We start from the raw sequence: 15,858 nt of genomic DNA, 5'->3' as shown, positions 1-15,858 counted from the left end.
TCTTCACTATCTAAATAGAATAAATTAGGATGTGACGCATGCTCATGATGTACAGAGGCAAGGATGAGTAACAAGGATATGCTGATAGGAGCTGCTGACAGCAACCCAGAGAAGCATCTTTAAAACCATAGAATCAATTTACACAAAACATCCTTTATAGAAATGACTTCATTAAAAAAATACTGGAATATAAATCCTACCCAGACAGGTGGAGAATTGTTTCTTACTAGCTGCTAAGCACCAGATTGGCAAAAAATGAAGGTTGTGTGTGGTGATATTTTATTTGTGCACCCTAATAAAGCTTATTGGAGATCAGAGGGAAAAGCCAGCCACTATATTAAACATAGAAGTCAGGCAGTGGTAGCACACGCCTTTAATCCTACCATTGGGAGGCAGAGATTCATCCAGATCTCTGTGAGTTCAAGGCCACACTGGGAACAGAGCACACGCCTTTAATCCCAGCACTAGTTAACCATAGAGGTCTGGAGGTCTGTACAGACAGATAGGAAGTGATAGAGCTGGGCACAAACAGGAAGTGATGTAGCTGGGTGGAGAGAGGAAGTGAGATGGCAGGGCACAGGATATAGGCGTGAGTATACAGGAAGTAGCTTTCTCTTTGGCTGAGGATTTCCTAGCAGTAAGAACATGGCTGGCTTCTTTCTGCTTCTCTGATCTTTCAGTTTTCACCCTAATAGCTGGCTCTGGGTTTTTTATTAATAAGACCTTTTAGCAATTCGTCTTACAGTTGTGCTGGAGAGATGGTGTTAGGATTCTGCCACTCCAGCTGCCTGACAACACATGCACAGTTCAGTAGCTAAGCAAGGGGTCTTATGTCTTATGTAATCAGTGCACTGCCTGATTGCGCAAATATGCGCAGCACAGTCACGCAACCAGCACATGCATGGCATAGCTCCATAAGCCCACATGCACATGTGCAGGGAAATCCTTAAAAAGCCAGCCACAGACTCCTCTCTCTTCTGCTCTTTTCTCCTCCCCCACTCTCTCTCCCTGCACACATCTTTCACAGGCCTGGTCACTCTCTTCTGTGTCTCTGCCCAACCCCTCCTCCTCCTCCTAATAAAGCTCTGATACTGGGTTTTGTCGTGCCTCCTGACCTTTCTTGAATGGTAACAGTGCTGCTTATTATTTAAAACCAACAGATGGCTTAGCAGTTAAGAGTACCTGCTGTTCCTATAGAGGACTTGGGTTCAGTTCCTAGCACCCATATCAGGCTGTTTACAAACTGGCTGTGACTTAAGTTCTAGGGAGAGCCAATGTCCTCTTCTAGCCTCTGTAGGCATCAGGCATGTATGTGATACACACATATATATGTAGGCACTCACTCATACATAAAAAATAAAAATAAACAGACTTTAAAAAAATATACCTCGAGAATTCTGAAAGCCTGGTAGATTCCGGAAAACCTCAAATGTTTGTCTGTAAAGATTCTTGCTCAGGAGTTGACGTGCAATGGTACAGAGCAAATTATGTCGATTAAGCACATCCATTGTATCACAAGGCCAAAGTGGTGTATTGATTATCCATTCCGATTCTCCAAGAAAAACACAAACACACCATGAAAATAACACTTTTCAGGATAATCACAATTGGGAAATAAATATCTTGGTTTGAAGGCACTTTTGCCTAGACATATGAAAACAGGGACTATGAAGCCATGGTCATGATTTCCCATAGTGGCTGAAGCTGGACTACCTGGGTTTAATTTGGCATGTTATATTTCAAATGATTAACATACCTAATTACACTTTTTAATCTTCAGACTGTAACTGTAATAGGTTCAGACTCAGGGTTTCTATGACAACTAGGTCTCATCAAGAACAAACTTTTGCCAACCAAGGCTAAGTTAAAGCCACTTTGATGGCCTGGAGAGATGGCTCAGAGGTTAAGAACACTGGTTGTTCTTCCAGAGGTCCTGAGTTCAATTCCCAGCAACCACATGGTGGCTCACAACTATCTGTAATGAGATCTGGCGCCCTCTTCTGACTTGCAGGCATACATGTAGGCAGAACACTATATACATAACAAATAAATAAATCTTAAAAAATTTAATAAATAAAGCCACTTTGTTCTATCAGTTTATACCATAGTGACTTTTCCTATCCACATATTCACTGAAGTTTAGACCAAGCTATCACCTCCAACTCAGATCAACTTAAGGTAATTAAACAGATAGTGTTCACAAGAAGAATAACAGGTTATTATGCATTCATATATCAGAACTTACCCCTCAGTACCCAAAGAGCACCATCTAGGCTCCCGCTTTTGATAAAAATTTCTGCTGCAACATTCACAATTTGACATCTTGGTGCTACTTTCTCAGGTCCTGTAAGTCCTTTTAAACTTGTAAAATGTATTTTTAGCTCATATAGTGTATCTAAGACCTTCCTTCCCTGGAATAAAAATAAAGAACACTAAGTATCATTGATTTATAGTATCAGAGAGACACAAAGTCAGTGCCAATATGCAGAGGACAGTTACCAGTTTGAATTATTATGCTAGACGAGCAGTTGTCAAATTGCAACAAGACTTTGCTTAAGCTTTTCCTGTTTGGTCACAAAGGTAGAAAGGGGAAAGCAAGAATTTGCCTCACATTAACCACCCCTCGCTGACTAACAAGCACCTCTCTGTCAGCACCTCTCCTTTGACTCATTTTATGCATTAAGTGTGGAGCTGGGCATGTGGCTCACACCTATAGGAGCCCAGCACTTAGGAAGGTGAGGCAAGAAGATTGTTGATAGTTTAAGGCTGGATTGGGTTTTATAGCAAGGCCCCGTTTCAACAACAACAACAACAAAACAAGCAAAAAACCAAACCAAACTAAACCAAAAAGATTTCATTGTTTGGGCAAGGGTTCCATGTGTTACTATGGAAAATTATTATGTTTTTACTCCTTTTAAAGTTTACCAATCTGAGATCTAAGAGAATGGGTGGAAATGAAAATAATTTGTCACCAAAATTAGATGAAATGCTACAAAGCCAAAATTGTTAGCTGAAAATTAATTTTTTTATTCAGTAAATGAATTACGTGACAGATTCTACATGAAGATTATCATTGGTTTGGACATAAGAATTGGATATGAGTTATTATTTTAAACTAGGGGCCAGCCTACTTTCCCTGTAAGCAGCTGAACAAGAAATACTTATTTATTTATTTTTTTTTCCAAGACAGGGTTTCTTTGTGTAACAATCCTGGCTGTCCTGGAACTCACTTTGCAAGTCAGGCTGACCTCGAACTCACAGAGATCTGCCTGCCTGCTGGGATTAAAGGCGTGCACCACCATTCCTGCCCAATAAATACTTTATTAAAAAAAAAGGTTCATTTCATTTTAAGCTATCTCTTGGTTACATGTTACATGGATGCAGATGTCTGAGGAAGCCAGGAAAGGGTGTCAGGTCCCCTGTAGCTGGAGTTACAGGAGGTTGTGAGCTGCCTGATTTAGATGCTAGCAACTGAACTTGGGTCTTTTGTATGAGCAGTACCTGTTCTTAACCATTAAACTCTCTCTTCAGTGCCCCAATAATAACTACTTTTTAGTCTTTGAAGGCTGCATTTGGTGGCTGAAATTCTTTTGGTTATTGTTTTTAACTCACAGCTCTTTAAAAATATAAAAGCAAACGAACACACACAGCTGGAGAGATGGCTTGGAGGTTACGAGCACTGGCTGCTCTTACAAAAGACCTGTTCAGCCCCCAGAACCTATATGGTGGCTCATAACCACCTATAACTCCAGTTCCAAGGATCTGGTGCCCTTTTTTAGACTCCATAGCACCAGGCATGCACATGGTACACATACATACACTCAGGCAAAATACTCATACACATTTTAAAAATGCAAGAAATAAAGGGTTAGAGGTATAACTCAATGGTAAGGTGCTTGCCTTCCGTATACAAGCCCCAAGTTTGTTCCCCCGTACTGTGTGTATAAAAGGCAAGGCTGAGAAGATGGCTTAATTGGTAAATGCTTGCTTGCCATGCAGTATAAGGCATGTCTCGATCCTCAGCACCTGTGTGAAAGCTGGGTAGGGTAGCACAAGTTTAGAACCCCAATTGCTGAGGAGGCAGGTATAGGAGGATCCCAGAAGTTGGTCTAACTGAAATGGAGAGCTCCAGCTTCACTGAGAAACCCTGTCTCAAAATATAAGGAGGGACAATAATAAAACAACCCATGCCTCTACATGTGTCAGCATGGGTAAGCATATACATATGTATACACATGTACACCCACACAAAGAAATAAGTAACCTTTTAAACTAAGGAAATGTTAAAAACATTCTGAGCTTGTGGGCTATACAAAACAGGGTGTGGGCACAATGTGGCCCATGGGTCTTAGAACCTTAATATTCTGTATTCTTTTCAATCAGATTTTTATAATGCTGTGAAAATACTTTTAATATGAATAAATAAATGTTTCTTTCAAGGAATAATTTTTAGCTTAATTTCAACAATTTTGCCTTATATTAAAAAGGAATAGGCTTTAATTGGGCATGGTGTGCATGCTTATAAGTCACAGCACTCAGGAGGCTGAGGAAGGGGGATTCTCTGTGAGTTCGAGACCAGCCTGGTCTACAGAGCTAGTCCAGGACAGGCTCCAAAGCTACAGAGAAACCCTGTCTCGAAAAACAAAAAACAAAACAAAACAAAAAAAAATCAACTCACTGAGCGCAACAATTAAATTTTTTGTTAAGATAGAAAAATTCACCAAGGTCTTAATAACCTAAGAAATAATAACCAAATAAATCAGAATACTCTAAACTTTTAGTTAAATCTGCACATTGTCAAAAAGAGACTTTTGCTCTACAGTCCTCCAATGTGCAGGCACTCATGTCCAAGAAATGAACATTATGACTGGCCTTCTACGAGACACTATAGCAGAGAGGGACCATCCTGCCACAGAGTGAGCACTAATCTAGAAATCTACACTATCTGTTCAACCAGTCTGGGTGTAAAAATTTCTTTTAGTCCATGAATGTCGCACATATACAAGTGAACATGTACTCAAATGTTATTGCACCGATATCCAATTCTGAATGACCAGAGTAACTTTAACAGTTAATTTAATAGTGATCATACTTAATTGTTGCATTTTGTTAATTCTACCCTTTGCATTACATTTTCATGCCCTCTATGTGGACTTTATTGGGTCTACAATTCAATTGATCACTCATGGAAATCTAAAGGATGTAAATACAGTGTAGTTTTGAGGGCTGGTGAAGTAGCTCCATGGGTAAAGGCACTGCTGACAGACCTCATGACCTGAGTTCAATCCCAGGGATTACATGATGGAAGAAGAGAACCAATTTTTGTAAACTGTCCTCTGACTACAAATGCATGCCATGGTATACATATATGTACACATGTATGCACATATACAAGTAAATAAGTGAAATAAAACAGAACAGTATGGTTTTGAGTCACCAGACCACCTGCATAATGGACTCAGTTAAAGTTAAACATCAGTGGCACATGATGTCTCAGCGTATTCAAGAGAGTGATTTGTAAAGAGTTTTGATGATCATGAGCATCTTGGGTTCATCTTAAGAAGGGTGTTTTGAGGCTGAGCATGGGGGTACACACCTTTTATCCCAGCCTTCAGGAGGCAGAGGCAGAGTTCAAGATCAGCCTGGTCTACATACCGAATTCCAGGACAGCTAGGACTACACAGAGAGACTATGTCTCAATGAATGAATAAATAAATGAATAAATAAATAAATAGAAAAGGAAGATACTTTGAGCTCTTTCAGGATTATAAAGACAACTATGTAGTTGTCAAAGTAAATTATGAATTGAAAACTTAAAATAAATATATTTTAGCAGAGCCTCCTATGTATTGCCTATAATTAGATTCTGAAAAAGCAGTTGGTGTCCCATCACTCCTGTTCAGCATTTGGAAACAAACGTGAAAACTGAGAACTCACTAAGTAGTCTAAGGTAACATTCTGTGTGCCTCAAGTGACTGTTAGAAAATTTCTGATTTGAAGGATTACTTCATATTCTGCTCCTAATTTTTAAACTAAGATTCTCTGCACTAAATCAAACCAACATACAATGAAATACCTTGGACCACAGCAGCAGTCTGTGATAGAAGTACACAGCACTTATTCCGATCCTCCCCAACAAAGTCTTATCCACCTCACTGAACTGTGGATCTTTGCTAACTGAAACATAAAGCAGACATGGAAAGAAATGAGACAGTAACTTAAGATGACTCAGAATTACTGAAATCACTTCAAAGACCTAGTGTTGGCAAACTATCCCATAAGCTAAATTCAGCCTTAAAGATAACAGTGGGTTTGTGTTGTTGTTGTTTTGTCTTTTGAGACAGGGTCTCTCTACAGCCCTGACTGTCCTGAAACTCACTCTGTAGACCAGGCTGGTGTTGAAGTCAACAGAGATCCTCTTGCCTCTGCTTTCTGGTGCTGAGATTAAAGGTGTGTGCCAACATGCTCAGCCCAATAGTGGATTTATTTTGAAAGAATTGTTTAAAAACTGAAACTATATGGGTTGCATGTACAGTCTATGAGAGTTACCCTCTGACCTTTTACAGAAAAAGTTTGTCACTCCCTGATAGAGGCCACAATAGCAACATCTCAACATCTCAAGCCCCATGTAGTTAGTTGCTCACTTCTGTAATCCTAGCACTTGGGAGGCAGGGGTAGAAAGATTACAAATGTAAGGCCAATTCAGGCTGCATAGTGAGATATTATCTCAAGAGAATGTATTTTTAAAGGCTATACAATAGTTTTTGATTTGTAGATAGTAGAAACATCAGTGTTATAAAAAAAAATTGGGTGCTCCCATATCGCTTGTAATAATTTTATTAACCTACATGAAAAGAAAATACATTAATGTTCTATGAAATCTTTGATACTAAAACCCAGTTCTTGCCCTTATGAATATAAACTAACATTAATAGGTAGATGGAAAAATCTACAGATTTCAGGCTGTCTGAACTTTGCAACACTGGCTAAGCCTCTGTATGAGAAGAGCCTTGTCCTCCATTTAAGAACCATAGAGTTCTCAAAACAAAACAGTAACATTTTACCTGTTTCAGCAAATTCACAAAAAGGAACACCTGGCCTTTCTTCTTTATTATCTTTTGTGAGCGTTTCAGCAACACAAGCACAGAATCTCTGGAAATCTGCAAATTCTTCACAGCCCATTTTTATGCTAATGTACAGGTTTCCCAATTTGGTCCAGTCACCTTGTTCTTTACAAGTCTATTAAAATTGTTAAAAGTGGAAGGAAGGAAAGAAAGAAGGAAGGAAAGAAGTCAGGAAGGAAGGAAGGGAGGGAGAGAGGGGAAGAGGAAGAGGGGAAAAAAAAAGTAAAAATTCTACCATCTCTGCAAGCACATGCTATCAGATAGGCACCTGAAGATATACAGAAATCTGTATAACTAAGTCTGCGAACTGAAAACCTGATAAGCAGCATTCCGTAACACAACACTGAAGTTCCTCTTTTCTTTCTATAGCACAGTCTGTTAATTGCAGACAGCACTGAACATGCTGTAACTATTCAGTTACTCAAATGCTTCGGGACTTGACAGGACAGAACTTCATGAGAACCACCGTCACCAAGGTGCATGAGCATCTCTGTAGCAGTCGCTTCCTTTACTGCTTTTAGAGGGAGCACATTATTACCATCATTTGGTCATTTAAGATTTGGGGCCCACAAAGGAAATTTCAGTAAACTCACTGTCTCCTATTTTCTGCCAAAACTAAGAAAAGCTTTCTGTGGCAGTGCAAAAGTTTTTTCAAGGTTACATCATGCTGACCAAGACTACATCAACAACGAGAGGGCACATGATGATATGAAGAGTAGAGCCATCTTTAAGACCCCCCTTTATGTGTATGTCTATGTGTGGGTATACGCACATGCATGCTGGTGCCTTTGGAGGTCTGAAGAAGGGTCTGTCCCATGGAGCGTAAGTTACAGGTAGTTGTGAGCCCTGACGTGGAGTTCCACTGAACCATTTCTCTAATCCCTCCCTCCTCATTTCAAATGCCAGGAGAGGGCACTGTGCACTGCCTCTTATCAGTTCAGACCCATAGCCACCCACACTGCACTAGAGCCACACATTTCCTAAGCTTTAGATTGATACAAGTTAACTTTGAAATGGAAGTTACCAACAGGATTAATTTAAAATAATTTACAACCCTAGATTTACTTTCTATGTATGTGGGGCGGGGGAGGTTAGTGGCCTTAGAACCCAGGGCTCTACAAACACTAGGCAAATGATCTCCTGCCAAGCTCCATCTTCAGCCTACAGCCCTAGAAATTCAGATGTTTGCTTTTCAAAATATTAATCTTTAAAAATATAACTACTAGATTTCTCTTAGCATTTTCTCTACCAGTGATGTTTCTAAAGCTCTTCCTAATTATTCAAATACTTTGTTACTGGTTTTTAGAGCCCAGCAATGTCTTCGAAGATAAATGTCATACCTCCACTTCACTCAAGGCTGAGTCTAAATCACACTTCCAGTTCTTTTTCAGTTGCCTCACTCGTAACCTTCAATGACAGAAGAGAGTTGATTATGCGTATTTCACCCCTAAGTCACCAGTGTTCCTGTCTGTTCTATAGTTTAAATATACACAAGACCTGAGAAAACCTAATGCATAGAAGACACCCTAAACATTACTTACAGATGAATTCTTTTTAAAACACATTTATTTATTTTGTATGCTTAATCTATGGGTGTATTTTATGTAGGTGTGCCTATGCTACAGCACACATGTGACGGTCAGTCCCTCCTTTGACTGTGCATTCTGGATACTGAACTCAGCTCGTCAAGCCTGGTGACAAGTGCCGAGCCAACCTGCCTGCCCAGCTCCTGATTTTCTGGCTCTAGCCTTCCAAGTATTACAAAATATCTAAGTAATAAAGTCTATAGTATTATAGATATTCACCACCATGTCCAGCTAGAATGAATGAATGGTTTTTCTCTCTATAAATATCATAGCTTAGAATTCAATTAAACCAATAGACGCATTTAAGGAGAATTGATAACTTTTTTAAGTCTCTCAATTAATACAAATAGTATGCTTCTTTATTTAATTTCTTTCAACATGTGATGGCTTCCAGTATACAAGTCGAGCATGTTCTGTAAGCCTTTTACCTAGCATTTAGTTTTCTGAGCTACTGTCAACAGTGCTGCGTGAGATTTTGGTCCTAGGTTCACTGCTGTTGTATAGGAACATGGCTGATCTGTGGGCTGCCTTTACTCTGTAGCTTTGCTGTACTCATTCATTAGAGCTGTTTTGGTAGGTTCTTTGTCACACAGGGTTGGAGCTCATGTCACCTATAAGTACAGGGCATTATTTTACTTCCAAACTGTACACCTTTAATTTTCACTTTTTATTACACTGGCTAGACGGTATGGGCAAATGATCTTGATAGAAGTATGGGCATAGTCTTGCTTTGCTTTCAATCTTGAAGAAAAACCTTCGGTCTTTATTCAAGTATGTCTGTTGGTTTGTTACAGCACTCTTTACAAAGATAAAGAATTGTCCTTCATTTCTAATCTGTTGAGGGTTTTTACATTTAAGATCATGAAAGATACTGGCTTATAGCTCTTAAAAATTAAAAAATTTTATGTGTGTTTATGGTTTGTCTACATGTATGTGCACCATGTGAGTGTCTGGTGCCCTTGGAGGCCAGAAGAGGGAATCAGATCCCCTAGAACTGGAGTTACAGATGGTTGTGAGCCAACACTCGGGTGCTGGGAATCAAACCTGGATCTTTTGGAAGAACAGCCAGTGCTCTTCACTACCGAGGCACTGCTCTGGATCAACAGCTCTTCTTTTCCTGTTTTTTGTAGACAGGGTCTCATGTAACCCAGGTTGACCTCAACCTTGCTATGCAGCCAATGTCAGACTTGAATTTCTGATTGCCCTGCCTTTGTCTTCCAAGTGCCTGGTTACAGGTCTTGAGGCATCACACCTGGTGGCATCTCTTGATTTCTTGTATCCACTTTAGTTTTTAATTTTTACTTTTTGAGACAGGGTCTCACTATGTAGCCTTGGCTGTTCTGGAACTCATTATACAGTTCTGGCCTCAAACTCAGAGATCCATCTGCTTTTGCTTCCTGAGTGATGGGATTAAAGGTATGTGCCACCATGATGGGCCCATTTTGTTTTTTTGTATAAGGGTAATACCTACCTCAAAAATCTTGATAAGCTAAGCATAGTGGCACATCCTACCAATTAGGAGATAGAGGTAGGAGGATTACGAATTCAGGTCTAGCACTGACTACATATGAAATATGGGTGCAAACAAAACAAACCAACCACAAAAAGAAAAAAAAGTCCAATAAATATTATTCTCTCCCTTTCTATTTTCTGTAATTATGTATAAATTCACTCAGTCTCATCTTTTAAAAATGAGTATACTTCTCAAGAAAAAACTATCTGGCCCTTGGGATGCCTTTTTTTTTTTTTTAGAAGATTTTAAATTGTGGACTAGATTTTCCCTATAATTTATACAACTATTTAGATCTAGAAATCATTCCATTTCATCTTCATTGCTGAGTTCATACACATTGGATATTCACAGCAATTTTTTCAGTGGTGGGAGGATCTGCACTGACCCCTTCATTCCTGATATTTACAATTTGTGTCTATGCCTTTTTCTTTTAAACAACTGTGTGTGGGGGGTGAGAGGTGGTGCGCAGAGGTCAACCTCAGGTGTTATTCCTCAGGCCCTGTCCTGCTAGGGAGCAGAGGAAGCCCACAGCCTCAGACCCATGGAGGAATGGCAAAGCCTTTTCCTCAGGGCAAGGTTCAGAGGGAAATGGCAAAACCTTCCCTTCTTGTCCATGTGTGGATGTTGGTAGTGTGTGCAGAAAATGTCTACTATAGCTTTCTCCCCTTGGATGTTTACACCTGAAGACTTCTCCTTACAGCGACTGCTACTACTGAGATTAGTTAAGCCCTGCCTCCTTGATCCAGCTGTATACCATAAACCCTGCCTCCTTGTTAATCTGTGTATAATAACCTACCTTCTTGTTAAGATGTATATAAGAACACTATACAATAAATATGCTGAGTTTCTGGTATGCTGAGGTTTCTCTAGCAAAGAGCCCAGACCACTGATCCAAGATATTTCTGTCTGTCTGTCTTTTCTTCATTCTCTTACCACCCAGTCATGTTCAAATTCCTGAGGCCAAGCAAGGGCACAGCACAATCCACCTTGGTTTTTGACATAAGGTCTCTCACTAAACCCAGAACTCACTAAGTAAGCAAGGCTAGCTAGTGGGATCAGCTGACCCCAGGGATTACCTGTCTTTGTCTCCCCAGCACTGGGATTACAAGTATCTATGACCAGCTTTTATATGGATGCTAGAGATTGAATGCAAGTCCTCACACTCATGTGGCAAGTACTTTACTATCTCTCCAACCCCAACAAAATTTGCTTTCCCTTTTCTCAATATAGATATATTGCAGTAGCAGCTGTTTGCTTTTTACATGGCTAGAGATGGAACCTAGGACCCTGTACATGCCAGGCAAGTGCTCTCCCAAGGAGGGACACCCCAGTCCTATGGCAGTATACTCAGAGAGTAATTAAGTGGTTGGGGCCTCATAAACTGAGTAGACATAGTGAATGAGGGAGAAGGGAGAGCACCAAGCTAACAGGAAGTGAGCCAGGGAGGAAAAAAACAGGTAAAATAATTTGCATGCACATTAAAGTGTATTAAGTACAACTAAGTATGCAGTAAAACATGAGCTAAGAGAAGCTCCTTTGCCCTTCGTGGACACTGAGGTTAAATGAGGAACCAAGTGGAGGTCGACAAAGGTCAGCTGTGGACGGAGGCAGGAGAGGGGCTTGTGACAGGGGACAAACTCACTCCTGAGATAGGAGTATTGGAAAGTGCTCTGCCTTCACCTCTCTGGGTCCCCACCAAGATACAGACCTGATTAGGCTCCCATCTTACCTGGATTTGGCTTCCAGAACTGCAGCTATGTCTTGTTGGGATGCCTGTGTTTGGTACAAAAGCTTGACAATATAGTTCAAATGCTCTGAGTCAGGCACCATCCCAGCATCAATGAACTGTAGGAGAAACAGTAATTGTTCTTGTAAAATGTGAAATAATTGGTAAGTCAATGTGTGAGAAATAACCAAGACAGTGACAGATGGAGTAAAACATGGGGACAGGGGAATCAAAACTTATTAGCAAAGTTCGAAGCATAATTTCTTCAAGTGTTTGAGAACCACAGAAAGATACCTTAAGAATTTAAAACAAACATGGGAACAATATTTTTGAATATAAAAATTGAATTTTCTTCCCATTTTCCAAGACTATTTTGTTGTATAACTCTTATCTGGCACTGTCTGTTCCAGTGTAGCTCTGGTATTGACGTCTCATGCCTGATGGTAAATTCTGAGAAGTCTATCCTGAGCTTCACCCCTAGCCCTTGCCATGGAAGAACTGGTCTTTACTTAATAAATTAACAACGTAGGTAGCTGACTGTCCACACAGTCACATATTTAATTCTGACATGCCTCATTTCCTGTCCTTTTCATGTACCATTCAGCTTGAATGGAGAGTGCTGATGGAATATCTGATGCCTCCAGTATGAGAATGGATGAACGGGAGACAATCATCCAGTTATTATCCCGAGAGGTTGGGAGGGCTTGAGGTTATGGTGGTTTCTGCTAAAGATCCTGTGACTAGGCCATGGAGTGCTCCTCCAGGACTGGGAGACTGATTCAGCTGAAGGTGTATGAACAATACTTCCTAAGAGTCTACTGTGGTTATAGTCTCCTATTGAGAAATTACTTATCACTGAGATGTTTACACTTCATTATTTATTTTGTGTGTGGTGTGTGTGGTACATGTGTAAGAAGTGTGGTTGTGGGAGCACACCTGTCATGGCTGCATGTGGTTAGCAGACAACTTCTGACTATAAAATTTATCTCCTACCTTGTTTGAGACAGGGTATCTTTTGTTATCTGTGTACTCTAGGTGAGCTCCCCCATTGGCTTCTGGGCTGCTCTCCTGTCCCTGCCTCCCGTTTCAGCAGTGAAAGGGTTACAGACTCAATACTGTGTCCCCCTCTTTAAGGTGCATTCTGGCGATCTGAATTCAGATCCTCGTGCTTGCATAGCAAGTCCTTTCTATCTACTGAGCACTGTCTCCTCAGTCTCCTCAAAATGTTTTCAACATTTGAGAGAATGTATGCCTTACCTCCCTCATCTAGATTTGAAGGGAGTAGTGGGAATTAAAAATTGGGGTGGTATCCTGTTATATTTATTTGTTTGTCTGAGAAGAGGGAACTACAACTGAGAAAATACCTCCATTATACTGGTCTACAGGCAATTTCTTAATTAGTGGGGCATTTCTTAATTAGTAATTAATGTGAGCAGGCCCAGCCCATTGTGGATGGTACCACTCCTGGGCAAGTGGTCCTGGGGCTCTATAAGAAATAAAGTTGAGTAAGTCATGAGGAGCAAGCCAGTCAGCAGCTTCTTCCATGGCTTTTGCTCCAGTTCCCGACTCAAGTTTCTGCCCTGATGTCCCTTCATGAAGGCTTCTAGTTGGGTATGTAAGCTGAAACACACACTCTCCTCCCTAGTGTCTATCACAGCAGTAGAAACCCCAACAAACAGGGCAACAAAACAGCAGGGAGAGTGGAGAAGTCACACTTTCATGGGAGGTGCCATTCGGTCTTAAGAACTTAAAGCTGAGGTGAGACAGCCTTTCTCTGAGTAAAGGGAGGAGGAAAAAGTCACCGGGGTCTCCTATCTTTGACTTGGAGAAAACAGCCTTGAATTTGATGGTGGATTCTGAGCAGGTCCTAGAAACTCCTTTCTAAGCCAACTGATTAAACAAACTGGAAACTGTTTTGGTGAAAAACTACAAATAACTACTTCCTGCCTGTTACAAACTCAAGTCCCTGAACTATTTCTGTCAGCTCCTCTGGAGGTGAAGCATGGTCAGTTTTTTTCTTAAAAAGGAAAACAGCTCCTCCCCTCAACCCTGAACTTCATGACAGAAGACAGAAGCATCATGAGGGTTTCCTGTTCTCTGTAACATCTCAAACATTGCCTGCTGGTCTCTGCATTCCCTTCCACGCTGTGATGGGACAGAGCCAACTATAAACTAAACCTATGAAAGAACAAATTAGCTACCTGGTAACTGGTTCCCTTAAAATCTATCCTGAAACTGGTTGTGGTGGTTCACATCTTTAACCCCAGGACTTAAGAGAGAGGCAGTTTTCTGTGAGTTTGAGGCCACCCTGATCTATGTCGTGAGTTCCAGGCAGTCAGAGCTGTATGATAAGACCCTATCTCAAAAAAAAAAAAAAAAAAAAAAAAAATCTATCCTTAAAAAGTGCTCAAATACCAGGGTAAGTATAAATTATTTCTTGACAAACTCGGTTACAGCCTATTTATGAACATAAAATAAACTCTGAATTTCTGTTTTCTCCATGGTCTGTAGGTTAATTGGATGGGGTACGTTATACTGCTGGTATCAGGAGCAAAGACATCATAGGAAACATGATACTGCCATTGCTGGACCCTGAAAAAGTCTTTACAGGGATACTGATACTGCATTGAGCAACTCTTAGGAATAATGGCTCCATACTAACTGTGGAACCAACAACCTCTGCAGAACACCCCAAGGTAACCCAAATCACTGTCTTTGTTAGACAGTCTCTGGTTCTCTGTAGTGCTGTAGTTGATACTCAAGTTGCCCAGGCTGGCCTCAAACTCACTCCTTCTGCTTCCCCTGCCTCCACTTTTGGAGGGCTAGGATTATAGACATGTGCCACCATACCTGTTTTTATCCAGTGCTGATTGGGGTGTGTCAGTTATTTTGAAGCATTCAACAAAAGTTAAACTTTGGGGGTTGGAAAATATAACTTACTGGTAAAATGCTTGCTACACAGCATGAGGACCTGAGTTTGGATCGTTGGCACCCATGTAAAAAGCTGGGCACAGCAGCATATGCCCGTAATCCCAGTGCTAGGGAGGTAGACGCAGAATTCCTTGGGTCTTGATGTCTAGGCAGTCTGGCCTAAACAGGTGAGCCCCAGGTCCTGGTGTGAGACCTTGTCTCAAAAAATAAGGTGGAAAGTGATGCTGACCCCTAGTTTCCACATGTGCACATACATACACACATGTTAAGTTTTTAATGTGTGTTTTTGGAGAGCATTAAAAAGTTCTTATTCTTCATTTTGCTTAATGCCACATTTTAAAACCAATTTCTAACTACTTTTAGTTACAATCTTCTATTTATATACTGATTTGTTTTTATTGTGACCTTACATATTTCTGAGAAAGAATTCTTTTAGCTATAATTAAGAAATAGAGATGAAGATAATTTAAAGTAAGAAAGCAGTCATCTGAATATGTAGAATATTTAAGGGGAAGTCAATCACTGGAATATGCTTCTGAGCTATTTCAGGAGAAAAAGATAACATTCATGAGTTCTCTATCAAGTAGAACATGAATAAAAGACAGATAAATAATTATGTGGAAACAGTCTCTTTTTGTTATTCCCTATCAGAGAATAAAAGAGATTAAAAAATCATACCTTGCGGGGGGTGGGGAAAAAAAAAATCATACCTTGCAAAAAATCTCAATTAAAGCAGGCACAGCACTCCTTAACTTCACAGCTGCCACATACTCAAATATTTTTAGTAATATTTTCAGAGCAGGCTGGATAAAAGAAACAAACAAGAATAGCACTTACTTCCATGTCTTTAGTGTACCTTAAATTTCTCAACTTCGTTTACACTGGAAAATGTGTTCTCTGAGGAGTTTGTGACAGGCAGAAATTTAAGTGCTAACTTAACACACAAAGATGAGACCAGCAGAGTTGGTGCTCATGCAT

At 40.3% G+C, this 15,858-nt stretch overlaps 1 protein-coding gene across 1 annotated transcript in view; it reads right to left on the bottom strand.

The window, feature by feature from the left end:
* The window catches only part of Topaz1 (testis and ovary specific TOPAZ 1), a 63,209-nt gene that overhangs the window by 6,438 nt on the left and 40,913 nt on the right, over nt 1–15,858 (bottom strand). Inside the window, exons 11-17 of the mRNA XM_052725348.1 lie at nt 15,591–15,683; nt 11,953–12,068; nt 8,465–8,531; nt 7,065–7,239; nt 6,077–6,177; nt 2,246–2,411; nt 1,388–1,552 (exon numbers count right to left, since the gene is read on the bottom strand). Coding sequence (XP_052581308.1) covers nt 1,388–1,552; nt 2,246–2,411; nt 6,077–6,177; nt 7,065–7,239; nt 8,465–8,531; nt 11,953–12,068; nt 15,591–15,683 — 883 coding nt within the window. The remainder of the gene's footprint in view (nt 1–1,387; nt 1,553–2,245; nt 2,412–6,076; nt 6,178–7,064; nt 7,240–8,464; nt 8,532–11,952; nt 12,069–15,590; nt 15,684–15,858) is intronic.

This window comes from Peromyscus californicus, unplaced genomic scaffold (assembly GCF_007827085.1).
Source record: "Peromyscus californicus insignis strain IS unplaced genomic scaffold, ASM782708v3 Scaffold_11__1_contigs__length_118956290, whole genome shotgun sequence".
NCBI lineage: Eukaryota > Metazoa > Chordata > Mammalia > Rodentia > Cricetidae > Peromyscus > Peromyscus californicus.
This window is presented reverse-complemented; position numbering and strand designations above follow the sequence as displayed.